This window comes from Pelophylax lessonae (genome assembly GCF_965119305.1).
Source record: "Pelophylax lessonae genome assembly, chromosome: 3".
Taxonomy (NCBI): Eukaryota; Metazoa; Chordata; class Amphibia; order Anura; family Ranidae; genus Pelophylax; species Pelophylax lessonae.
This window is the reverse complement of record NC_138770.1, coordinates 667,102,713-667,128,724: the sequence shown is the minus strand read 5'-3', so window position 1 is coordinate 667,128,724 and position 26,012 is coordinate 667,102,713. Positions and strand designations below refer to the sequence as shown.

The following is a 26,012-nucleotide window of genomic DNA, read 5'->3' as shown; positions in this document are numbered from 1 at the left end:
TTAGGCATGCCAATATCTTCTATGCAGGATGTGGAAATCTTGCAAGCAGACCTGAACAAAATAACGGAGTGGGCAACTACATGGCAGATGAGATATAATGTAGAAAAATGTAAAGTAATGCACTTGGGGGCCAGTAACCAGAAAGCAAGCTACTCACTTGGGGGGGAACCTCTGGGTGAGTCTAGGATGGAAAGGGACCTGGGGGTACTGGTAGACAACAGGCTTGGAAGTGGCATGCAATGCCAAGCCGCTGCAAGCAAAGCCAACAGAATACTGGGTTGTATAAAAAAGGGGATTCACTCCAGAAATAAAGAGATTATTCTTCCACTCTACAAAACTCTGGTCCGGCCACATCTGGAGTATGCTGTCCAGTTCTGGGCACCGGTCCTCAGGAAGGATGTGCTGGAACTGGAGAAAGTCCAGAGAAGGGCAACAAAAATAATTAGGGGAATGGAGGACATCAGCTATGAGGAAAGACTACAAGCACTGAACTTATTCTCTCTGGAGAAGAGACGATTGAGGGGGGATATGATATCAATGTACAAATACTGTACTGGCGACCCTAGCATAAGGAACAAACTATTCAGAGTAAGGGAATACAATAAGACACGTGGCCACTCACTAAAACTTGAGGAAAGGCGGTTTAACCTTAAAGTGCGTAAGGGGTTCTTCACTGTAAGAGCGGTAAGGATGTGGAATTCTCTTCCGCAAGCAGTCGTATCAGCGGGGAGCATTGATAGTTTCAAAAAACTATTGGATGGACACCTTAAAGACCACAACATACAGGGGTATACAATGTACAACATACAGGGGTATACAATGTACGGTTAAAAGCAAACACACACACATCATAGGTTGAACTGGATGGACTTGTGTCTTTTTTCAGCCTCACTAACTATGTAACTATGTAAGGATATGTATATGGAATGTTATTTTAAAGTCTAAATATGTTATTTTTTGTATTTTGTTGAATTTTAATATAAATCAATAAATGTTGAAATTTTATATATTCTTTTCTATACCTTTCATTACTACACTTACCATCTCCAGCCCTTCCACTCAAATTCCCCAGGGACACCTATAGTTGTTTCTTTGGTGTTGGAGAACTTCACCTGCAATACCCATTATGAGGAATTCCAGACATACCTGTTGGATTTGTACTTTTATATTATGTCCAATGTAACAGGAGAAGTGAGAACATTCCAAAGTGGGCGGCAAGAGAGACAGAAGCTGTAGCTGGGAGATCTCATCACTGGAATCCCTTAGACCAGTGATGGCAAACCTTGGCACCCCAGATGTTTTGGAAGTACATTTCCCATGATGCTCATGCACTCTGCAGTGTAGTGGAGCATCATGGGAAATGTAGTTCCAAAACATCTGGGGTGCCAAGGTTCGCCATCACTGCCTTAGACGTTTACGAACCCATTGAGAATCCTCCGATGTCTGTTATTAGAAGTGGAACCACACTGTGAGGGTTTGTCCTAGAGGCAAGATGTGTGAACACATGGCAGGAAGCTATGTAAAACAGGAAATAAAATATCTTTGTAGATGCTGTCATGTGATCTCTTGCACATACCATGTAACCAATCCCAACATCTTTCTGCAGCGGGGACGACGCGGGAGCACCTGGGTCTGGCCATGGCTCTCAAGGTTCCGTTCTTTTTGGTGGTCAGTAAAGTGGACCTCTGTGCTCCACCCACAGTGGAAAGGACACTCCGGCAGCTGGAGCGCACACTAAAACAGCCCGGGTGTAACAAGGTGCCTTTCATGGTGCGGACAGAGGATGATGCTGTCACCGCTGCTCAGCAGTTTGCACAGTCACCCAAGTAAGGACAGGGCCCTCCCAGGCCTGAACATTATTGGGCAGTCTCGTGTCTTTGTATCATCATTATTTATTTTTAATAGCCCTGTTAAATTACCTTCTCTGTGCCCTCTACTTGTCTGTATAATTGTCCTGTCACATGACCTTCATCTCATGTCCCCCCTATTGTCTGTATAATAGCGCGGTCATATTATCCTCTCTGTGCCCCCTCATATTGTGTATATTCCTGTCACATGACCCTCACCCCATGTCCCCCCTATTGTCTGTAAACTGTAGCACTGTCACATTATCCTCTCTGTGCCCCCCATATTGTTTGTATTGTAGTCCCGTTACATGACCCTCACCTCATGTCCCCCCATATTGTATATTAGTCCTGTCACATGACCCTTTTCTCATATGCCCACTTATTGTCTGTATAATAGCCCTGTCACTTGACACTCTTTGTGCCAACTTATTGTCCGTTTAAAGGGAACGTATATTATTTTTATATTTCATATTTATGGTATTTAAGATTTTAGAATACAAGGGCTCTAGTGCTATCTGACAGCTTCGGGTATACTCTAGCTGTGGAAAGAATTTTTGCTCATTCTTCAGGTAGGGTAACACTGGTTGAGTTGTGGGGTTTCCTTGTTCTCACCGATCTTCTGTTTTAAAGAGGAAGTAAACCCTCCTCTGCAACTTTTACCTATAGGTAAGCCTATGACAAGGCTTACCTATAGGTACTGTAAATATCTCCTAAACATGTACCGTTTAGGAGATATTTACCTTAAATGCAGCCAGTGACATCACTGGCGCATGCGCTCTGAAGGAACGGCCGCTGGTGCCGTTCCTTCAGAGCCCCGTGCCGTGACCGTCGGCTCCCGCGCGCATGTGCGGGAGTGACGTAATCGCGGGTCCGGCCAATCAGATGGCCGTATGCGGCGATCCCGGAAAAAGACGGGCGACTGAACATGTCGCCCGTCATACAGGTAAGCCGGCTGCACGGCGGGGGCTCGTTCTTGGGTAAGTATTTCATAATGAGCTAGTATGTGATGTATACTAGCTCATTATGTGTTTCTCTTTCAGGTTGGAAAAAAAATTAAAAAATTTAATGAGTTTATAACCTCTTTAAGCATTCCACTAGCTTGTTTTACTTCCCTTTTAGTGTGTTTTGAGGTTCCCAGGGGTTCTCTTCAGTCTTGGGGTTTTGCTTTGTTCATCCATTTGGATGTTGTGATGGCTCTCTCACCTTTTGCTGTCTTGCTACAAAATTGGTTAAAAGCCCAGGCAGTCCTTTCCTCATCATGGCACTTTTCCTGCTTCTAGGGTAAAAGTTCTAACTAATGGGCCATACACACTATAAGATTTTCTGAAGACTTTTTCCTTTAGACTTACCAAAACCAGATAATATGAGGTCAAACCTAAACACTTTCAATTTGTATGCAATCTGGCAGGCCCTTGCACTACATAGAAAAGGTAAATCTGAAGGAAAAAGTCTTCAGAAAATCTTATGGTGTGTATGGCCCTTAAGACTTGGGCATTCTCTGTTTTTGACTGGCTGGTCTTTTCTTTCTGACTTTTCATGTTGTACAAACTTCCCTCAAGGGAATTTTTTTTTTCTCTTTTGTTCATTGACAGACACAGCTCCTGATCATCTTAAACATTGGGTTATACTGCCCCCTATAGGAGTAGGACTATAGGCAGAAAAAAAACTGGCTATGTCTATAGGCAGTTCCAGGGGGTATACTTCCTCTCTCTGCTATAGGTACTTTTTTCTGCTTAGTCAGGCGTAAGGACCTAGTTCCTTGCTGAGATCTCTGGTCCCGGCAATTTTTTCTTTTTAGATAGAATTTTTTTCTCCTGGATTTTTTCCCATGAGAAAAAAAAAAAGAAAAAAAATCAACTGCCGGACTGGGCAACGGGCTGGATAATCTAGATCCAGCGGTCACCCTTAGTCTGGCCAATGAGCGTGCGCAGACCTCGGCTCTGCGCTAGGTCGGCCGCAACATAGCCCCACCGGACAGGGGCTGGCCTGGGAGTTAAACGCCTCGCGAGATCGCATACGACTGGGTCTGGGCACGAGTCGCAGCGTCCCTCTTGGCCGACAGCCCCCAGTTTCAAAGGCAAGGAGTTCTGTCTGGAGTGGTGTCCGCCTGGTTCCTGGTATGTTAAGTAGCTGTCCCTCCTCTCCCCCTGGAGGGTTTTGGGGTGGACATGGGCCCCTCCTTTGGACAGTCGGACCCCCGGGTTCCCCTCCTTCTGGTCAGCCCCCCCTTCAATCTGCCCCCCCATCCTAACCCCTCCACTTATGCTGGGGTTGAGTGGGTTGGTCCACCTCCTGGGGTGGGGGGCATGGTGCTATACTGGCGATTGGGGGGTGGTGTGCCGCCGGCGATGACTGAACAATCGTCTGCTTCCTTTGGCCACAAGGTTTTGCAGATTGCTTTTTATAGGACTTGGTCCTCTTTGAGGGTGTATTGTTTTTTCAGGGGAGCTCCAGTTGTTTTGGTTGAGCTCCTGTTTACCTGGTTGGCTATAGTTTAGCCTTGGTAATTTATTTTTTGCTGTTCCCACCCCTCATGTTTAACACTGCTTTGGGACGTCCCAATGGTTAAGAAGATCAGGAGCTGTGTCTGTCAATGAACGAATGAGAAAATGGGATTTTTGACTTATTGTAAAATCCATTTCTCTGATGTTCATTGAGGGACACAGCACCCACCCCTCTGTGGAGTTATAATTCTCCTGACACTGCTTTTAACAAAACTGAGTACCTATAGCAGGGAGAGGGAGTATACCCCCTGGAACTGCCCATAGGCATAGCCAGACTTTTTTTCTGCCTAGTGTCCTACTCCTGTAGGGGACAGTATAACCCAATGGTTAAGAAGATCAGGAGCTGTCTGTCAATGTACATCAGAGAAATGGATTTTATGGCAAGTCAAAAATCCCTTTTTTTTCCTGAATCTGGGCCCAGCGAATTGACTTCCGTTGACCTTGTTGTTGATCTGTAATTACTGTATATACTCGAGTATAAGCCGACCTGAGTATAAGCCGAGGCCCCTACTTTTACCACAAAAAGATGGGGAAAATGATTGACTCGAGTATAAGCCTAGGGTGAGAATGCTGGGCGGTGGGCATGGTACAGGAGAATGCAGGGTGACTGGCATTGTACAGGAGAATGCAGGGTGACTGGCATGGTACAGGAGAATGCAGGGTGACTGGCATGGTACAGGAGAATGCAGGGTACTGGTATGGTGCAGGAGAATGCAGGGTACTGGCATGGTACAGGAGAATGCAGGGTACTGGCATGGTGCAGGAGAATGCAGGGTACTGGTATGGTGCAGGAGAATGCAGGGTACTGGCATGGTGCAGGAGAATGCAGGGTACTGGCATGGTGCAGGAGAATGCAGGGTACTGGCATGGTGCAGGAGAATGCAGGGTACTGGCATGGTGCAGGAGAATGCAGGGTACTGGCATGGTACAAGAGGATCCGGGGTTGTGGGCATACTACAGGAGATGCAGTGCTGTGGGCATGGTACAGGTGGACCATGACCGCAGCCCTGCATAATGGCAGGTAGTGCAGCTGTTTCATTTACCTGTTCCAGAGGCGCCTTCATTTTAAAAATGGCGCCGCCCGGCGCCGACACGTCATTGCGCACGCCCCGCCGCCGCTCGTATACTTTTGGCTATTCCGCGGTGACATGTATGCGCCGGGCGGCGCCATTTTTAAAGCTTAAGCACGTCGGAGAGGCCAGTGACTTTTTTTTTTTTTCTTGACTCGAGTAAAAGCCGAGGGGGACGTTTTCAGCACAAAAAAATGTGCTGAAAAACTCGGCTTATACTCGAGTATATACGGTACCCTTTTTTTTTTTTGTTGTTTTGTTTTTATTTTGGTGGATTGCGGTCACTCACAGGATCTAATGATCCTTTAATCAGGAGTTTCCCCTTCTCCTTCTCCTGCTCTGCAATATCAGGTTGATCCTCCGTCCTCACTTTTTCAGCAGAGGGCTTCTTCCTATCTATCTTGATCAAGTGTTGGTTCCTTCAGCTACCATTGTCATGTAATAGGACCATACATTTATGTTCCTACTAGTGGCTATTGCTTACTCCTCGATTGATCTGCTTGAAGACATCCCAATTTTCTGTACTCCTAAATGGAAGGAAGGTAAAGAAAATTTAGGATTTTTTTATGCTTACTGTAAAAACGTTTTTGTAGCCCATTGAGGGACACAGGTAGCACCCCTCTGTTATCTCTGGTCCTGTGTATTGTTTTCTCACAAAACTAAGGCATGCTGGGTAGAGGAGGGGTTACATGGGGCAGGCTTACTGCTTTTCTGTTTGCCAGTGTCCCAACCTCCTTTAGGCAGCAGTATGTCTGACTGTAATAGAATTCTTGTGTCCCTCAATGACACAAAAGTACAAAAATCTTACTTTGGCTGGCTTGGGATTTGATCTGTGTGTACATGGCCTTCATATTAGATCCTCTTTATGTCTGTGTATACCCGGCCTCTATATCAGATCCTCGTTATCTTTTTTACAGCATCACCCCGATCTTCGCCATCTCCAGTGTGACCGGAGAGTCTCTGGACCTCCTCAAGGTGTTCCTAAATATTCTGCCCCCTCTCACCAACAGCCGAGAGCAAGAGGAGCTGATGCAGCAGCTGCCAGAGTTCCAGGTGAGCTGAGTATTGGGGTGTCACAAGTTGACAATGTGGAGATTGCTATCAAGCTGAAGCTTATGCTGGCCTCTTGTATCTATGGAGGCCCTTGTGGTGGTATTTCTTCATCAGACTTTTCAGTTTTGCATTCTTAATACCAGCATTGTAAAGCCAAATGATAGTGTCAACCTGCTCCAGGGAGATTTCACCATTGTGGAAGGGGTGGGGATACAAACTTCTGTGGGGAAATCTCACCAATGTGAGAGGGGCAAATACCCAAATTACTGCAGGTAATCTTGCCATTGTGGGAGGGGCAGAGACACAAACTACTGTAGGAAATCTCGCCATTGTGTTTGGGGCAGAGACACAAACTACTGCAGGTAATATCACTGTTGTGGAAGGGGAAGAGGCACAAACTACTGCAGGAAAACTCACCATTTTGGGAGGGGCAGAGACACAAATACTGTAGGTAATCTTGCCATTGTGTGAGGGGCAGAGACACAAATACTGTAGGAAATCTTGCCATTGTGTGAGGGGCAGAGACACAAACTACTACAGGTAATCTTTCCATTGTGGCAGGGGCAGAGACACAAACTACTGCAGGTAATCTCCTTATTGTGAGAGGGGCAGAGACACAAACTACTGCAGGTAATATCACTGTTGAAGGGGAAGAGGCACAAACTACTGCAGGAAAACTCACCATTTTGGGAGGGGCAGAGACACAAACTAATGTAGGAAATCTCACCATTGTATGAGGGGCAGAGACACAAATTACTGCTGGTATTCCCGCCATTGTGGGAGGGGCAGAGACACAAACTATTGCAGGTAATCCTGCCATTGTGACAGGGGCAGAGACACAAACTACTGCAGGTAATCCTGCCATTGTGACAGGGGCAGAGACACAAACTACTGCAGGTAATTTCACCATTGTCCTCCATACAGCAATAACACCAGCCAGATCTTTGTGCTATGTTTGTAGTGTTGCCTGCATGGTCTTATATCTTAGCATTATACTTTATAACAGAAGTGATCATGGTCAACCCATCTCAATAGGTGTGTCTATCCTCTTGGGATTGGATAATCCTACCTCTGAGTGTAATGGTATTGGTTTTCTCTTGGCAGGTTGATGAGATCTATACAGTGCCTGAAGTGGGGACAGTGGTTGGAGGAACACTTTACAGGTATGTTGAGGTGTTGAGGGCAGAAAAAAAAAGTTAAGTTTCTTGGCATCACAGCACTGGGGTCCTCAGTTCAGTCACAAATTAGGGTCACTCTGTATAGAGATTGTGTTATGTGGTTACTTACCTGCCCCAGGTTCCTCCTACCATACAGGTAAATACTGTTGAATTACTCAACCTCATAATAAAATCATCCTAGTGTAAATTTCCATATCTTGCCAGGAGACCCCCAATGAATAGTCACAATAAGATGTTGGTCCAAACAGCTGATTTAATGGCACTGGACAGTGCTACCCTTTAGGCATCATAGTACATTAGTTGGAGGGGGGGTTGCAGTTTGTGTGTCAGTATTCATACAGCTCTGTCACATAGAAATCATAACCCTTTTTTTTTTAATCCTTTGCAGTGGGGTATGCAAGGAAGGTGAGCAACTTGTGGTGGGGCCCACAGACTCTGGTAGCTTCCTTCCCTTAAAAGTTTGCAGCATCCAGAGGAACCGGTCTGCATGCCGTGTGTTACGCGCTGGACAAGCTGCAACCCTGGCACTGGGGGCATTTGACCGCTCCCTGCTCCGAAAGGTGAGTATATACCGCAGGGTGTTGACACTGCACTCCGCACTTACAGTACAGCTCTGTCAACTTAAAAATAGTCAGCATATGTGACAACACAGCCTTAGTCATTGTGCTTTTTCTATTGTCTTTTGAGGGACAAAGGAATTTAGAAACAGCCAAGTTATACTGCCACCTACATAAGGGTTGGATATAAGGCAAATCAAATCACCACCCACTTGTAAAAGATGTCTTTGGGTATCAGTGTTCATGGTGAAATTAAGCAAAAAGTGCCCTGGTTGTTCATACAGAGGGAATTACCTTTTTCTCTGAATGTTCATTGGAGTCACAACAGAGCACAGAGGTATAGGCCCAGCCCTAAGAGGACAAACGCTAAGCAAAAAAAAAAATTAATAAAAACCTAAGGGTAAGCTCCTCTCCCTGAGCTGTACTCCCTGTGGAAGAGAGCTCAGCTTTGGTCCTATTGTGCTAGGTTGCATCCTTATCAGTCTCTGCTTGACCCACGTGTATGGTTAGGATATCCTAATTTTTTTTTTTTCTATCATTGGGCGTTAGTTTCATAGGTTTTCTATTATTATTATTATTATATATTTTATTATTATTATACAGGATTTATATAGTGCCAACAGTTTGTTCAGCGCTTTACAAAATGAAGGCAGGAATTACAGTTACAATACAACTCCATAGAAGAGGAATAAGAGGGCCCTGCTCATTAGAGCTTCTATTCACACATTTACTTAATTTGACCACTTTGTCTATTTGTTTTGGTTTCTGAGTTTCGTAGGGAGTTCCCTGGTTCAAATTAGATAGATGGTGCTGGATGCCCAGAGATTTTCTTAATCACTTGAGCTCCAGAAGGTTTTACCCCCCCCCCCCTCCTTAATGACCAGAGCATTTTTTATTTTGCTATTCAGCACTGCACTACTTTAACTGGTAATTGCGTGGTCATGCAACACTGTACGCAAATTAAAATTGGCATTTCTCTTTCGTTAATTGACAGACACAGCTCCTGATCTTCTTAACCATTGGGTTTTACTGCTCCCTACAGGAGTAGGACACTAGGCAGAGAAAAAGTCTGGCTACCCCTATGGGCAGTCCCAGGGGATATACTCCCTCTCACTGCTATAGGTACCCAGTTTTTTTCTGCCTAATCAGGAGTAAGGACCTAGTTCCTTGCTGGGATCTCTGGTCCCGGCAATTTTTTCTTTCTAGATTTAATTTTTTTTCTCCTGGATTTTTTTCCTGTGAGATCTACAATCAACGGCCAGACTGGGCGACAGGCTGGATAATCTAGATCCAGTGGTCACCCCAGTCTGGCCAGCGAGCGTGCGCAGACCTCAGCTCTGCGCTAGGTCGGCTGCGACATAGCCCCACTGGACTGGGGCTGACCTGCGAGTTAAATGCCTCGCGAGGTCACATACGATTGGGTCTCGGCCCGAGTCACAGCGTTCCTTCTGGCCGATAGCCCCCCCCATTTAGATGGAGAGAAGGTTCTGTCTGGAGCGGTGCCCGTCTGGTTCCTGGTATGGTAAGTGACTGCCCCCCCCCCCCTCTCCCCCTGGAGGGTTTTGGGGAGGGTGTGGGCCCCTCCTTTGGATGGTTGGACCCCTGGGTTCCCCTGCTTCCTGTTAGGCACCAATGCGGGTCGCATTGGTCTGGTGGTCCCTGTGGGCCATATCGGATCCTTCTGGATCCCTGGGAGACTTGTGATGCCCCCATTTTGCTGTAGCCTTTGTGCTCAATGCACAGCGGCTATGTTTTGTGTGGTCCAGCGGCCATTTTGCGGTGGTTTGCCATTGAAAATAGTGGTGGCCATGACAGTGGAGCCCTGCGGTCGCAGCCCCTCCTCATCCCCTGGTGCCAACTCCTGGATCTTTTCACTTCCTGATCACCGCACGTGGAGTGCAGATTATCCTGGTGGCTGCAGGTGCCTGTTTCTGCTGGGTGAGGAGTCTGGTGGGTCGATTAGGTGCTCTGTTACTGGTGACCGAGTGGTTCTGTCAGAGCAATGAGGCTGTCCCTTAGCAGTGTTTTTACACCTTTTCTTGTGGGGTTCCCCTATTGACTCATGGAGTCTTTGGCGCAAATTTCCTCACCTGATCCCCTCAGAGGCTGTGGGGCCCTCCGGGTCCCAACCATCCATCAATGCACTGACGGCGGTCCTGGAGATTTTTGTGTCCCAGGTGGAGGTGGTTTTTGGGTGACGGGCTAGCAAAAAGTGCCCCCTGCCTCATCTGTCTCCTCAGATCCTGAATCTGATTTGGCCCCTGCAAACGTGGGTCGCTCTTCTGGGTCTGCCACCACGCGCCCTGAGTTCTCAGGTAGTAGGAAGACGATTCCTCCATTCCTGTAGCCATGCGCAAAAAGGTGCTGGTGGATGTACTGATTGCATCTGTGTGGGATACCTTAAAAATGGAGGAAGCAGCTGGAGCTGCGACGGAGGCGTCAGTTCCCTTTTGCACTCACAAGCCATCCAGAGCGGCAAAGGTGTTTCCTTTCCCCGCCTATTTTGACAGTGTTGTCGCTAAAGAGTGGGAACGACCAAAACGTCCCCCCTGTGGTCCCTAAGTGATTTGCTATGTGGTACCCCTATGGGGAGTCCCTTCTTAAAAAGTGGACTGTTCCACCGGTGGCGGACCCTCTGGTCTCCAGATTGAAAAAAAACAACCATGATTTTGGTTGAAGACGCAAACTCTGACCGAGAGGGCTAAGCTTTTACACCGTGACCTGGAGGGAGAACAGCTCCCCCTGCGTTTTGCTGAGCTGGCAGAACAGTTGGTCAAGAGGCTGGGGCTGCAGTTTATCTGTTATGCCTCTTTTGATGCAGGTTCCCTAGTCGCTAGACTCTCTGTTTCAGCAGTGGTCCTTCAGTGTATTTTTTGGCTCAAATGCTGGTCTGCGGACCAGACTTCTAAGAAGGCCTTGACTGATCTTCCTTTTCAAGGAAATCGCCTGTTTGGAGCTACCCTGGATGACCTCATTAAGGGTCTCACAGGGGGGCCATCCTTTTTGCTCATAAGAAGTTTTTTCGTCCCTCAGGGGCGACTGACGGGATCAAAGCCTTTCAGGGCCTCCTCTGGTGGATCCAAGTGAACTTTATCTGGCAAGTCGAGAGCGGCTTATCCAGACAAGGCTCCTTCAGCATGAAGATGCGCCCCCACCTATATCAAGGGTGGGACTACGTCTTCGCTGGTTTCCAGACACGTGGACTTCACTGGTACAAGACAAGTGGATCCACAAAGTCATACGGTCCAGCTACAAGATCGAGTTTCGCTCTTACCCCCCCAGCAAAGTTCTTTCCTTCCAACTTGCACCTTTGCCCGGACCACTTACAGGGTCTGTTTGGGTGCAGTACAAGACCTGTTAGTTCAAGGGGTGATTGTCCCGCTTCCGAAATCCAAAACGTTTTCAGGGTTTTTACTCAAACCTGTTTAAAGTTCCCAGGAAGGTAGACAAGGTGCGACCAATCCTGGACCTCAAGGCGCTGAACTGCTTTGTGCGGGTTCAGAATGGAATCCATTCGCACGGTAGTGGCATCCCTGCATCAGGGGGGTTTTATTGCCTCATTCGACATCAAGGATGCTTACCTTCACATTCCAATATGTGTCGGTCACCAGCACTTCCTCCGCTTTGCCATAGTAGAGGAGCATTATTAGTTTGTGGCGTTACCCTTTGGTTTCACCTCTGCTCCTCGGGTCTTCACAAAAGTGTTAGCCCTTGTGCTAGCATTGTTATGCCAGCAGGGGATCGCGGTACTGGGCTACTTGGGCGACCTCCATCTGCGAGCGGATTCTCCTACTGCTCTGGTGAAAAACCTGGAAATGACCATACGAACTCTGGGAGTTCGGCTGGATTCTGAATTTTCAGAAGTCTGCTCTGGTTCCGTCCACAAAGCTTGACTATCTGGGTCTGACTCCGGACTCGGCCCTAGCCAGAGGGCTCCTTCCGCTGGACAAACTCCTGAAACTGCAGGCTGCGATTCGTCTCCTGCTGTCCAGCAGATGGTCATCCCTCCGGACTTGCATGCGGGTGCTGGGCCTGATGGTGTCTACCTTCGAGGCGGTTCTGTTTATACAGTTCCATACGAGGTCCCTGCAAAGGGAGATTCTGGCCATATGGGACAAGACTCTGCAGTCTCAGGAGAATCAGATCCAGCTGAGCTGGGGAACAAGAGTCCCTGATATGGTGGCTTCGTTCTCCGACGCTTTGGCTGGACAAATCCTTCCTCAACCTTGAATTGGACAGTGGTCACCACGGATGCCAGCCTATCCAGCTGGGGAGGCGTCCTCGGCAAAAATTCTGCCAGGGGGCTCTGGACACTGGCAGAATTTTTCAGTTCAGATTACTGATCAATGTCTTGGAACTCCAAGCAATCAGACAGTACCTGGAACATTGGACGAGTCGTCTTCAGGGATGTCCAGTGCGCATTTAATCTGACAATGCTACAGCCGTGGCTTATGTCAATCACCGGGGGGGGGCACAAGAAGTGTCCTGGAGGCTCTGGAGGTAGCTGTCATTCTAATGTGGGCAGAACGGTTTGTTCCAGCCCTCTCCGCCGTACACATTCCCGGGGTGGAAAACTGGCAGGCGGATTACCTCAGCCGGCAGACGTTGGACCAAGGGGAATGGTCCCTTCATCCGTAGGCGTTTTATCAGTTGTATCCCCAGGGGGGCATCCCCAAGGTGGATCTGTTGGCCTCTTGTCTCAACTGGAAGGTGCAGAGATTTGTGGCTCAGTCACGGGATCCTCTGGCGGACACCACAGACGTGCTGGTGGCCCAGTGGGGTCAGTATTATCTGATTTACGCCTTTCCTCCTCTCAAGCTTCTGCCAAGACTTCTACGCAGGATTGAGGCAGAAGAGATTCCAGTCATCTTAGTGGCCGTGAACTGGCCTCGCCAGGCTTGGTACACTGATCTGGTGCGGCTGGTCGCCAATGTTCCTTGGAAGGATCTGTTGTCCCAAGGACCAATCTTCCATCCAGCTTTAAAGTCGCTGGCTTTGACAACTTGGCTGTTGAATGCCAGGTGCTGATGGATAGAGGTTTGTCTGAGTCAGTGATTCACTTGGGGTTCATACTCTTTTTCGGTGGTGATCTGGACCTTCCTTCAATGGGGGGTTGAGCAGAAACTGGCCTTGAGTGCTATCAAGGGTCAGGTGTCGGCCTTAGTGGTCTTCTTTCAACGGCCCTTGGCCACATACTCCCTGGTACGTACTTTTCTTCAGGGAGTTAGGCACGTGGCCCCTCCAGTGTAGTCTCCGTTGCTGCCTTGGGACCTCAATTTGGGTTATCTCAGTCCTCCAGAAGCCTCCTCTTGAGAATCTTTGAGAAATTTCCCTGCTTATGCTGTCCCAGAAGGGGGCCTTCTTGGTGGCTATCACCTCTGCATGCAGGGTGTTGGATATGGTGGCGTTATCCTGTCGTTCACCTTACTTGGTGGTTCAGAGATAAGGTGGTTCTTCGCTCCTGTTCGTCGTTCCTTCCAAAGGTTGTCTCTGATTTTTATTTGAATGAAGATATTGTGTTGTCTTCCCTGTGTCCCAGGCCAAAACATCTGAAGGAAATTGCCTTGGATGTGGTCCAGCCAATTAGGATTTATCTGGCAGCTATGGAGTCTTTTAGGGAGTCAGACTCACTATTTGTGCTCACAGATGGGCCTCGGAAAGGGTTGTCAGCTTCCTCTGCGACCATTTCCAGATGGATCAGGCAGACGGTGATTCAGGCCTATTCCATCAGGGGTCAGGTTCCTCCTTTCCCTGTCAAGGCACACTCTACTCTGGCGCTCAGTGCCTCCTGGGCCTTCCGTCATCAGGCGTCAGTGACGCAGGTTTGCAAGGCGTCCACCTGGTCCTCGGTGCACACGTTCATAAAGTTCTATAAAGTGGATGTGTTGGCATCTGCGGATGCTTTCTTTGGCCGCAAAGTTTTGCAGGCTGCTGTTTAGAGGACCTGGTCCTCTTTGAAGGTGTATTGTTTTTTTCAGGAGAGCTCCAGTTGTTTAGGTTGAGCTCCTGTTTACCTGGTTGGCTATACTTCGCCTTGGGAATTTTTATTTTTCACTGCTCCTACCCCTCATGTTTAACACTGCTTTGGGACGTCCCGATCAGGAGCTGTGTCCGTCAATGAACAAAAGAAAATGGGATATTTGACTTACTTTAAAATCAATTTCTCCAATGTTCATTGACGGACACAGCACCCACCCCTCTGTGGAGTTGTATTTCTTCTGACACTGCTTGTAACAAAACTGACCTCACCAGTTACACTAATACTGTGATCAGTGCTAATAATATACACTCACTGTACTAATGACACTGGCTGGGAAGGGGTTAACAACTAGGGGCAATCAAGGCGTTAACTGTGTGCTTAACAATGTGTAATGTGTGTAATATGTGCTGCTTTTACTAATCAATGCGGCCCTGCCTTGCAGAGAGAAAACTCAGCCACATATCTGCTCTGTGTACAGAGCCCTGTGCTGTTAGTAAATACAGGGCTCTGTACTATGATTTGCTAAGCCAATCAGCAGGTCTCGGCCATTAATCATTGGCTGGGACCTGCTAAACAACTTGTGCTGTCAGCTTGTGAATCACAGCACATATGGGGTGGCGGGCACTTGACCATGTACAACTACATGAGGTTTAATGTTGAAAAATGTAAAGTAATGCACTTGGGTGCCAGAAACCAGAAAGCAAGCTACTCACTAGGGGGGGGAACATCTAGGTGAGTCTAGGATGGAAAAGGACCTGGGGGTACTGGTAGACAACAGGCTTGGCAGTGGCATGCAATGCCAAGCCGCTGCAAGAAAAGCCAACAGAATACTGGGATGCATAAAAAAGGGGATTCACTCCAGAAATAAAGAGATTATTCTCCCTCTCTACAAGACTCTGGTCCGGCCACATCTGGAGTATGCTGTCCAGTTCTGGGCACCGGTCCTCAGGAAGGATGTGCTGGAACTGGAGAGAGTCCAGAGAAGGGCAACAAAAATAATTAGGGGAATGGAGGGCATCAGCTATGAGGAAAGACTACAAGCACTGAACCTATTCTATCTGGAGAAGAGACGATTGAGGGGGGATATGATATCAATGTACAAATACTGTACTGGTGACCCGAGCATAAGGAACAAGCTATTCAGAGAAAGGAGATACAATAAGACACGTGGCCACTCACTAAAACTAGAGGAAAGGCGGTTTAACCTTAAAGTGTGTAAGGGGTCTTCACTGTAAGAGCGGTAAGGATGTGGAATTCTCTTCCACAAGCAGTGGTATCAGCAGGGAGCATTGATAGTTTCAAAAAACTATTAGATGGGCACCTTAAAGACCACAACATACAGGGGTATACAATGTACGGTTAAAAGCAAACACACACGCACATCATAGGTTGAACTGGATGGACTGATGTCTTTTTTCAACCTCACTAACTATGTAACTATGTACGGGATCTGGTGCAGAGCAGCCGCCCTGTCGCCTTATATATGCATAGGACGGTCTTCAAGTGGTTAATTACAGCTTAATGGTGGTGTTGATGTGCTTTTCCACTAGATTGGCAGCTTCTGCACACAAGAGGACTTCCACGGTCACCCTGGGCTGTGACTGGAATGAGTAAATGTAGAATTAAAGTTCCTTACCGTGATGTTGTAGTCCAAATACTAGGTTATTTCCATGTAAAGTCAGATAATTGTATACAAGGCCAACACATTTCAGAGCCTTCATCAGGGCTTGCAAAATATGGAACTTGGTAGCAGATACTTTGCCAGCAGCTGGTTGCCCTGATGAAGGGAACATAGCTTAGCCCCCAAGCACATTGGGTTTGTATGCACTTTTCATCTGAGTTTACATTGGTGTAATTCAGCCTGTACGTAGCTTTGCTCAGGTGGTTTACCCTCTATTTTGGGAGAAAAAAACTGAGAAAATGGATGTTTCTGCTAGCATCTCCTAAACTCTCACATCCTGGGCACCGCACAGAGAGAGGAGCTTATTGTTTTGCTTAGTGTCTGCCCTTCTAAATAGCATTTTACCCTGAGTTTTGTTGTGCGCTCATACTTCTTTTCCTGGCCCAGGGCCCAAACGTTGGTTTTAGCTACTCCTGATGTCAGCCGAACCCTTTTGCCTAGTATCAGTTGTTCCAAATAATATTCTAGCTCTCCGGAGTTTCTTCATCTGTGCTCATACTCCTTTTCTCCGTCCAGGGTATGGTTCTGGTCAGTCCGGAGATGATGCCCACAGTTTGTTGGGTCTTCGAGGCAGAAATCGTCCTCCTCTTCCATGCTACCTCCTGCAGGCGCGGAGTGCAGGTCACTGTGCACGTGGGAAATGTGCGACAGACGGCCATCCTAGAGCACATCCATGGGAAGGTAAGACGGAGCAGCAGCTTTCTAGGATTCTCCACCTTTGTCCTCTTTTCTCATCTCTGGTTTGTTCTCCATGGAGGTATGTTTAGTCCATCCAGAGGGCCACATCACACTTGCCAACTTGTCGCTGGTGACAAGTCTCCAGGATCAATCAAATATGCAGAGTATACACCTGCTTCCATGGTATCACTTCCTTTCTGACGAAAAAGAGATTGGAACTTGCTGGGATGGACGCCTCGTTCATCCAGCCAGTAAGAGAGCAATGCAATTGAACTAGATCAGTATTTATCTGCCCTCTATAGAGATCCCATTACTGGCTAGTTGTCCCCGTAAGCAGAATTGTGCGAAGCAGCTTAAGCCAGGGATTCCCAAACTACGGCCCTGCAGCTGTTGCAGAACTACACATCCCATGAAGCATTGTAAAACTCTGACATTCACAGACATGACTAGGCATGATGGGAATTGTAGTTCCTGAACAACTGGAGGGCCATAGTTTGGGAATCCTTGGCCTAAGCCATGGCTCACACTGTTGCAACTATAAAATTGCGCTACTTCAGCGCGATTTCAAAACCGCAGATCAGTGCAATTTGTACCTCCTGGTTTCATTGCAACTTCGTTTAACAGAAGTCTATGCAAGTCACAATAAAATTGGAAAAAAAAAGAAGTGCAGGAACCTTTTTCAAAGTCTCTGCGACATGAGTTATTATCCATTGCAGATAATGCAGCGCGACTTTGAAACTGTCAAATCGCATAGCAAATCGCACTGGTGTGAATGAGGGCTTAAGCCTGGTACTGCAAGTTTTTTTTTTTTTTTTTCATTCAACCCAGTGGGTGCGATGATCTCCTCCCGCTGTGCTTTTGTATTCTAACAGAGGAACGCAACACCCCACCTCCTCCGCACCAGAATACACTGAAAAACGTTTGCAGCCAGTGGCTGCAAGCACTGATCAGATGCTGATTTTTCCAGCATGCCCCTTTGACAAAAGCCAGTGATTCGATCAGCTTCTGTCGGACAGACTGCGGTACACACTGACCGAAAGTTGCCTGTTTCCTGCTAAAGTGGACGATTTTTGGACAGTGTACCCACCGTTAAAAACACACCTTCACCGATAATTGGTAGCTCAATAATCTGGAGAATGGTTGACTAACAGGGTCATCATTAAAAAAAGAAAACTCAACAGCCTGTGTCTGTACTATCTACCTATGTTACCATATAATTTGGTATCAAACATTTGTAACTCATCCTTAAAAAATGTTAAAATAAATTAAAAACTCATTTGATCAAAAAAAAAAAATAGACGTAATGTTTAGAAAACAAAGGCACTATTGAAAAAAAATAGCAACTTCCCTTTTTCATCTTTTAAGGGCTCTTTAACACGGGCGTTCCATTTGTCCGTATATCATCCTATTTTTTTGCGGATGATATACGGACATAATGTAAGTCAATGGCATTGCGGATGTCAGCGGATGACCATCCGCTGACATCCGATTTTCGTCCTTTCAGTTCTGTTCCGTTTTTTGGAACGGAACAGAACCCTATTTTTTCTTCCGTTTAAAAAATGGAAAGGACGGTAAATCGGATGTCAGCGGTGTCATCCCCTGAAATCCGCAATTGCATTGACATACAATATGTCCGTATATCATCCGCAAACGGATGGGATGATATGCGGACTTGCGGACCGGATGACACAAGTGTCATCCGTGTCCGTAAAAAAAAAAAAAGTGCCGGAGCAGATCGCAATACTGTCCGCTCCGTGTGAAAGAGCCCTAAAGGGCCATACACCCTATAAGATTTTCTGAAGACTTTTTCCTTCAGATTTACCTTTTCTATGTAGTGCCAGATTGCATACAAATTGAAAGTGTTTAGGTTTGACCTCATATTATATGGTTTTGGTAAATCTAAAGGAAAAAGTCTTCAGAAAATCTTATAGTGTGTATGGCCCATAACACTTCACTGTGCAAGTGCTTAGAGAAGTTTTTTATTTACTAATAAACATAGTGATCACATAATTGGGAACCATACTGATTGATTCCTGGGAATTGAAACCAGAGCAGTGAGTTATGGTGAAGCTTCAGAACAAGGAGATGCTTTATTTCCACAATGGGAGATGGATGTAGGTTTCTTCAGTAGAACGCTGCCTAGCCAGACTATTTATTTAATGTTCCTTCTTCAGATTCCTCTATTGGGCAAAAAACGGATTAGGCCATGTTTAACGTTCAGCTAAATCTTCAGCCTGGGTTCACATTTGTGCGGTGCGGGACATCATATGGGATTCGCGGTTCTGTGCACATCACATGCGATGTCTGTGTAGTGCGATTTGAGCCATACATTCTGACTGGCTCAAATCACATCATATCCGCACCAAAATGGTGCAGGAACCTCTTTTTTTCTGCACATGAATCCGCATTCTGGCAATCACACTGCGTTTTGCAATCTGTTTCTGGGTGTCGGTAATCTAACATTGACACCCACAGCAGATTGCATGGACGCTGTGCAATTACTTTGTAGTGCGATGAAGGGCAACTCCTCAAATCTTGTGCGTTTCCCGCATCGCATCAATGTGACCCTGGGCTCAATGAAACAAGAAATATCAGAAAGTGCTTGGAAAGTTTGGTACTCGCTTAGTTATTTTTACCTTTTGAGGCCTGGTTCACACTGATGCGATGCAGAAAACGCACAAGATTTGCTGCGTTTCCCCGCATTGCATAGGACTCATTCTGCGGGTGTCAGTGTTAGATTAAGGACACCCTGAAACAGATCTAAAAATGCAGTGTGATTACCAGAATTGCATCTCACGGGTGTGAACACCCATGCAATGCGATTCAGGTCCTGAAAATAAAAGGGTCGTGCGCTATTTTGGTGCGGATGCGATTTGAGCCATACAAAATGTATGGCACAAATCACACTGCAAAGACATCGCATGTGACGAGCACAGGAATGGGGTGCGATTCCTATGCGAGTCACATGCGGTGTCCCACACCGCACAAGTGTGAACCCAGACTTAAAGTCCATGTTTGAGACCATGTTTCATGTTACACCCAATATTTATGGTGTGACATGAAGCATGGATGAATACACTGCCCCCCTTTTTTGAATTGCAGGGTGCAGTACATTGTTGTTGCTTTTGAAATTCGGTGCAGCTATGTGTGGATTCACCCTCACGTCTGTATCATCCTGTTCTGGAATTGCTAAAAAATATTTCTCTTTCGTTCATTGACAGACAGAGTTCCTTTATGTTCTTAACCATTGGGTTATACTGCCCCCTACAGGTGTAGGACACTAGGCAAGAAAAAGCTTGACTACGCCTATGGAGTAGGCCCTGGGGGTCTACTCCCACTCTCAGCCTAGTCATGAGTTAGGACCTAGTTCCTTGCTGGGATCTCTGGTCCTGGCAGTTTTTCCCTTTTTGTATGGAACTTTTTCCTATCTTTGTTATTTTGTTCCTGTGATCTACAATAAACTGCTGGACTGGGTGACGGACTGGATAATCTAGATCCAGAGGGTCCCCCCAGTCTGGCCAGCGAGTGCGCCCAGTCTTTAGCTCTAGGTGGGCCCACAACATAGCCCCACTGGATGGGGGCCATTCTTCTCGGCTCATAAGAGGCCTTTTTGTCCCTCTCAAGACAAGGGATCTAAGCCCTTCAAGGCTTCCACCAGAGGTTCCAAGAGGACCTGGTGGCAAGCCACGAGCGGGCTCTTCCAGACCTGCATGAAGGGGCGCCCTCACCCGTACAGATATATATAAAATCCCCTATCTGGGAGCGTTCCCCTCCCCCCAGTGTTCTGGGTGGGGAGAAATAGCTAGACTGGGATATTAATTAAATGCATGTGCCCTAATGGATTCTATCTTGCTATCACCATACAGAGCATTGATCTATTAGCTCCAGAAGAAGCTTAAGGCGAAACATGTCGAGCACTATGGCTCAACGCAATTTAATGCCTATGTGTTAACACATCGTCCGATCTCCCTGGGAAGACAGTACACCTCCCTGTCACCTTTGGTCGGATCGCTTCGATGTGAAGTATCAATCATTCTAATTTGTTATTCAAATGATTTGTACCTGTTCACCATTTCACCAGCAATGTAACTGCCAGAATTGTTTATTCTGTACTAATATGTCTCCCTCTATGAATGGGATGGTACACTGTTTTGTTCTTTTGATTTTTGTGCTTTTTTGTTTTATGTTTTTATACATATTATCTAATAAAATGTAATATTTGTTAAAGTATCTAGTACCTCCAAAGTCCACGTTTCTTTCCATTTAGTTTTCTTCAATCCTCTGTTGAGTTGGGTTATGTATTCTTCTGACACGGCTTGTTACAAAACTGAAGTCCTGTAGCAGGAAATGGGAGTATACCCCCTAGAACTGCCCTATAGGCATGGTCAATTCTTTTCCACCTAGTGTCCTACTCCCATGGAGAGCAGCATAACCTAAGGGTCAAAGAAGATATGGAGCTGTGTCCATCAATGAACATCAGAGGAAAGGATTTTACGTAAGACAATAATCCAGTTTTTTTACTTACTTTAAAATCCATTTCTCTGATGTTCATTGACAGACACAGCACCCACCCCTCTGTGGAGTTGGCTTTCTTCTGACACTGCTTGTAACAAAACTAAGTGCCTATAGCTGAGAGTGGGAGTATACCCCCTGGGACTGCCCCATAGGCATAGTCAAGCTTTTTCCTGCCTAGTGCCCTACTCCTGTAGGGGGCAATGGTCAAGAAGATAAGGAGCTGTGTCCGTCAATGAACATCAGAGAAATGGATTTTACGATAAGTCAAAAATACCATTTTCCTACATGCCTTACCTGCCACCACAGCAGAGGGACACTGCAGAGTGCGCTGGCAATCCTGGCTCCCTCTTCAACACAGTCTCAGGGCGTATTCCTGCCCATGCTGTCTGTCTCCCGCTTTACCTGCAGTACTTCCCTCAAGAGTGTTTCGGGTCTGGGAGCAAGGCGGGGCTTCTAGACATAGCTGCAAATATCTCCAGATCCGTTTTTTCAGGGATAAATTACAGGCTGGACACAGCAGCTTGTTGACATCACACCAATTTTGAAGTGGCTGGGAGGAAAACATTGAACAAAATACTGTGCATTGTACCTGTGACATACTGATCGCAGGTGCAGTGTTTTGTAGGCTTCATTGCAAAAATTGGTAAATGTAAATTTGTTGTTAGAGCAATGTTGCTGCAATTTTATTTATTTTTGCGAAAGGTGGACTAAGCTTTTTAATCAGAAATAGTCCAGGTTTAAAGACAGAACTGTTGGAATACATAGAATGCAGAGATTTCATATGTCACTATCAATGCCTTTTTTTTCTGTAATCTATATTTTCCTGATCCTTGTGCCTCTTCCATCTCTCAGGATGAACTGCGGACAGGAGAGAAGGCCGTTGTACGCTTCCGCTTTATCAAGCACCCAGAATATTTAAAGCCGGGAACCAAGCTCCTGTTCAGGGAAGGGATGACAAAGGGTATTGGACATGTATGCAGCCTGCAGGTAATAGCCACTGAAACCTGTCATCTTTGACCTGAGACTTTGCCCACGTGGCACCCTTACACCATAGTGCCGGAGACAGCGAGCCAAGGAAGACGTTCCTGTGGAGTTGTGTTCATCTTTGGGAATCACCGATCTGGTCCTCACAATGATGGCCAATTGTACCCCAGGAAACTCTAGTCCGGTCCCCAAACTAAGGGCCCATTGTACCCTGGGAATCATTGGTCCAGTACTCATACCAGAGCCCATTGTACCCTGTGAATCACCGGTCCAGTCCTCACACCGATGTCCTCATTGTACCCCATTTTTAGCCTTTCACGATTTTTCTGACTTTTACTCCTTCCTGTCAGCCACTTTTAATCTATGACAGCTCTTTTGTACAAACTGTTTTTAGACTTCCCCTTTTTCTACTGTTTTAAAAAAAAATTTTAAGACAAAAAGGCCAACAAGGACATTTTCCCATTTTTCCCACCCTTGGTGGTATTTAGTGATCCGGCATTCAATTGGTAGGGACAGTGAGTTTCTGGACCGGTGCCCCGTGGTAATGTTTGTCTTAGGACAGGTCCTCACAGTGGCTGCAATCTGGTAAATTTCCAAATAAAAGGAGCGAGTCAAGAAGTTGGAGGTGAAAAACTGCAACCGCTGCACTAAGTTGTAGTTTTCTCCCTCAGGCTTGGATTCTGTTCTATATTATTCAGAGTGAATCGTCCTTTTCCCCCAAAGACCCTTTGTGTCCTGTTCATCAAACGAGGTAACAACTGCTGCCCAATGCGGAGAATATGGGAAGCAGTGAGTGGGACATAATGGGGCATTGAACCCTGAAGCTGCTGGTTAGTCATGTGGCTCAGCTCCACTGCACATGTGGCAGACTGTGGCCAGCAATGTGAATCAGAGCTGCAGCTTATGTTGCCATTGTTGCCAATGTTAATCAGAGCCTTGGGTCAGTTGGTGGCCAGTCAGTGATATGAATCAGAATTCCAAATCATGTAGCTGTTGGTGATGTGAATCAGAGCTCTGGCACATGTAGCAATTTGGACATGAATCGGAGCTCTGGCACATGTAGCGTTTGGACATGAATGAGAGCTCTGGAAATGTAGTGTTTGGACATGAATAAGAGCTCTGGCACATATACTGTTTGGACATGAATGAGAGCTCTGGCACATGTGGCGTTTGGACATGAATGAGAGCTCTGGCACATGTGCTGTTTGGACATGAATGAGAGCTCTGGCACATGTAGCATTTGGACATGAATCGGAGCTCTGGCAAATGTAGCATTTGGACCTGAATCAGAGCTCTGGCATATGTAGCGTTTGGACATGAATCAGAGCTCTGGCACATGTGCCGTTTGGACATGAATGAGAGCTCTGGCACATGTAGCGTTTGGACATGAATGAGAGCTCTGGCACATGTGCCGTTTGGACATGAATCGGAGCTCTGGCACATGTAGCGTTTGGACATGAATGAGAGCTCTGGCACATGTGCCGTTTGGACATGAATGAGAGCTCTGGCACATGTGCCGTTTGGACATGAATGAGAGCTCTGGCACATGTAGCGTTTGGACATGAATGAGAGCTCTTACACATGAAGCGTTTGGACATGAATCAGAGCTCTGGCACATGTAGCGTTTGGACATGAATGAGAGCTCTGGCACATGTAGCGTTTGGGCATGAATGAGAGCTCTTACACATGTAGCGTTTGGACATGAATGAGAGCTCTGGCACATGTAGCGTTTGGACATGAATCGGAGCTCTGGCACATGTAGCGTATGGATATGAATCGGAGCTCTGGCACATGGGTCGTTTGGACATGAATGAGAGCTCTGGCACATGTGCCGTTTGGACATGAATGAGAGCTCTGGCACATGTAGAGTTTGGACATGAATGAGAGCTCTGGCACATGTAGCGTTTGGACATGAATCTGAGCTCTGGCACGTGTAGCATTTGGACATGAATCAGAGCTCTGGCACATGCAGCATTTGGACATGAATCAGAGCTCTGGCACATGTAGCGTTTGGACATGAATCGGAGCTCTGGCACATGTAGCGTTTGGACATGAATCAGAGCTCTGGCACATGTAGCATTTGGACATGAATCAGAGCTCTGGCACATGTAGCGTTTAGACATGAATCGGAGCTCTAGCAAATGTAGCATTTGGACAGGAATCGGAGCTCTGGCACAAGTAGCATTCAGTGGCTGATCAGCGATGCAAAATAGAGACCCGACTCATAGCATATAGTGATATGATGTGGAGCTTTGATTCATGTAGTGGCTAAATGTTTGGCCGGTGACAAGAATCCGAACTTCAGGTTAATGTAGCAGTTGGTAGCCAGACATTGATGTGAATCAATGTAGCAGTTGGACATGAGTCAGAACTTCAAATCATGTAGTGGTTGGTGGCTAGTTACTAATGTGAATCAAAGCTCTGGCTTGCATAGCAGTTGGTCAGCTATGTGAATTAGACGTTCTGACTTGTGTAGCTGCCAGATATGAATTGGAACTCTTGCTCATGTAGTGATTGGACATGAGTCAGAACTTTGATACAAGTAACCATCCGTCAGTCAGCCATGCGAACCATGTAACAATCAGTAGCTGATTGGTGACGTGAATTGGAGCTCCAGCTCATGTAACAGCTAGATGTTAATTGGAGGTCCACATCATTTAGTGGCAGGTAATATGAATCCGGAACTTCTGCTTGGGTATCTGGCTCACACAGCAGTTGGTAGCCAATCAGTGATGTGAATCAAAGCCTAGCCTCATTTAGAAGTCACTGATGTGAGCTCCAGCTCATGTAGCAGTCGGCCAGGTATGTAAATCGGATCTCCGGCTAATAAAATGGTCAGCGATGTAAATGAGAGCTCTATGATTTGTATCACAGTCAGTAGGCTGGTCGCTGGCATGATTTGGAACTCTGACTTGTGTTCAGGGGGGGGCTGTCATTTCTCCCCAGCTGCTGCTCCTCCTTCTCTCCACACATGCAGTTGCGTTTTGTGTGTTCATAGTTTTGCACGTTCTGTACAGATTAAAAAAAAGTTTTACTGAGTTGTCATGTGATTCTTTACTTTTATTTTTCTACAACTGGGATCTTAAAACTTTATAATGAAAGGGCCAGTTTACTTTCCTTCAGACTTTAGAGGGGCCAGACCTTTGCCTGTGGGAATAGAAAATGCCCCAGTATCACTGGCAATAGGCAATGTCTTAAGCCTGACGGTCGGCGTGAGTAAACAAAAATTATACACTGCTCAAAAAAATGAAAGGAACACTTTGAAAACACATCCGATCTCAACTGGAAAAAATATCATGCTGGATATCTATACTGATATGGACTGGGTAATGTGTTAGGTTCTATACTGATATGGATTGGGTAATGTGCTAGGATCTATAATGGTATGGACTGGGTAATGTGTTAGGTTCTATACTGATATGGACTGGGTAATGTGTTAGGATCTATACTGGTATGGACTTGGTAATGTGTTAGGATCTATACTGGTATGGACTGGGTAATGTGTTAGGAACGAAAGGATGCCACATTGTTTGATGGAAATAAAAATGATCACCCTACAGAGGGCTGAATTCAAAGACACCCCAAAAATCAAAGTTAAAAAATGATACAGCAGGCTAGTCTGTTTTTCTGAAATTTCATTGCAGCAACTCAAAATGGTACTCAGTAGTTAGAATGACCCCCACGTGCTTGTATGCATGCCTTACAATGTCGGAGCATGCTCCTAATGAGACGACGGATGGTGTCCTGAGGTATTTCCTCCCAGATCTGGACCAGGGCATCATTAAGCTCCTGAACAGACTGAGGTGCAACCTGGGGTTGTCGGATGGACCGAAACCTAATGTCCCAGAGATGTTTTTAGGTCAGGCAAATGTGGGGGCCATTCAACGGTATCAATTCCTTAGCGTGTAGAGGTCGGTTTGTCCCTCCATTGATATGCCTCCCCAGACAATCACTGACCCACCACC

General features: G+C 46.4%; 1 protein-coding gene across 1 annotated transcript in view; it reads left to right on the top strand.

Moving 5' to 3' along the window:
• The window catches only part of GTPBP2 (GTP binding protein 2), a 39,462-nt gene extending 17,141 nt beyond the window's left edge, over positions 1–22,321 (top strand). The window contains exons 7-12 of the mRNA XM_082248959.1: positions 1,607–1,826; positions 6,339–6,474; positions 7,579–7,637; positions 8,041–8,212; positions 16,387–16,551; positions 21,916–22,321. Of these exons, the coding sequence (XP_082105085.1) occupies positions 1,607–1,826; positions 6,339–6,474; positions 7,579–7,637; positions 8,041–8,212; positions 16,387–16,551; positions 21,916–22,080 (917 nt within the window). The 3' untranslated portion in view covers positions 22,081–22,321. The remainder of the gene's footprint in view (positions 1–1,606; positions 1,827–6,338; positions 6,475–7,578; positions 7,638–8,040; positions 8,213–16,386; positions 16,552–21,915) is intronic.
• Positions 22,322–26,012: the final 3,691 nt, after the last annotated feature.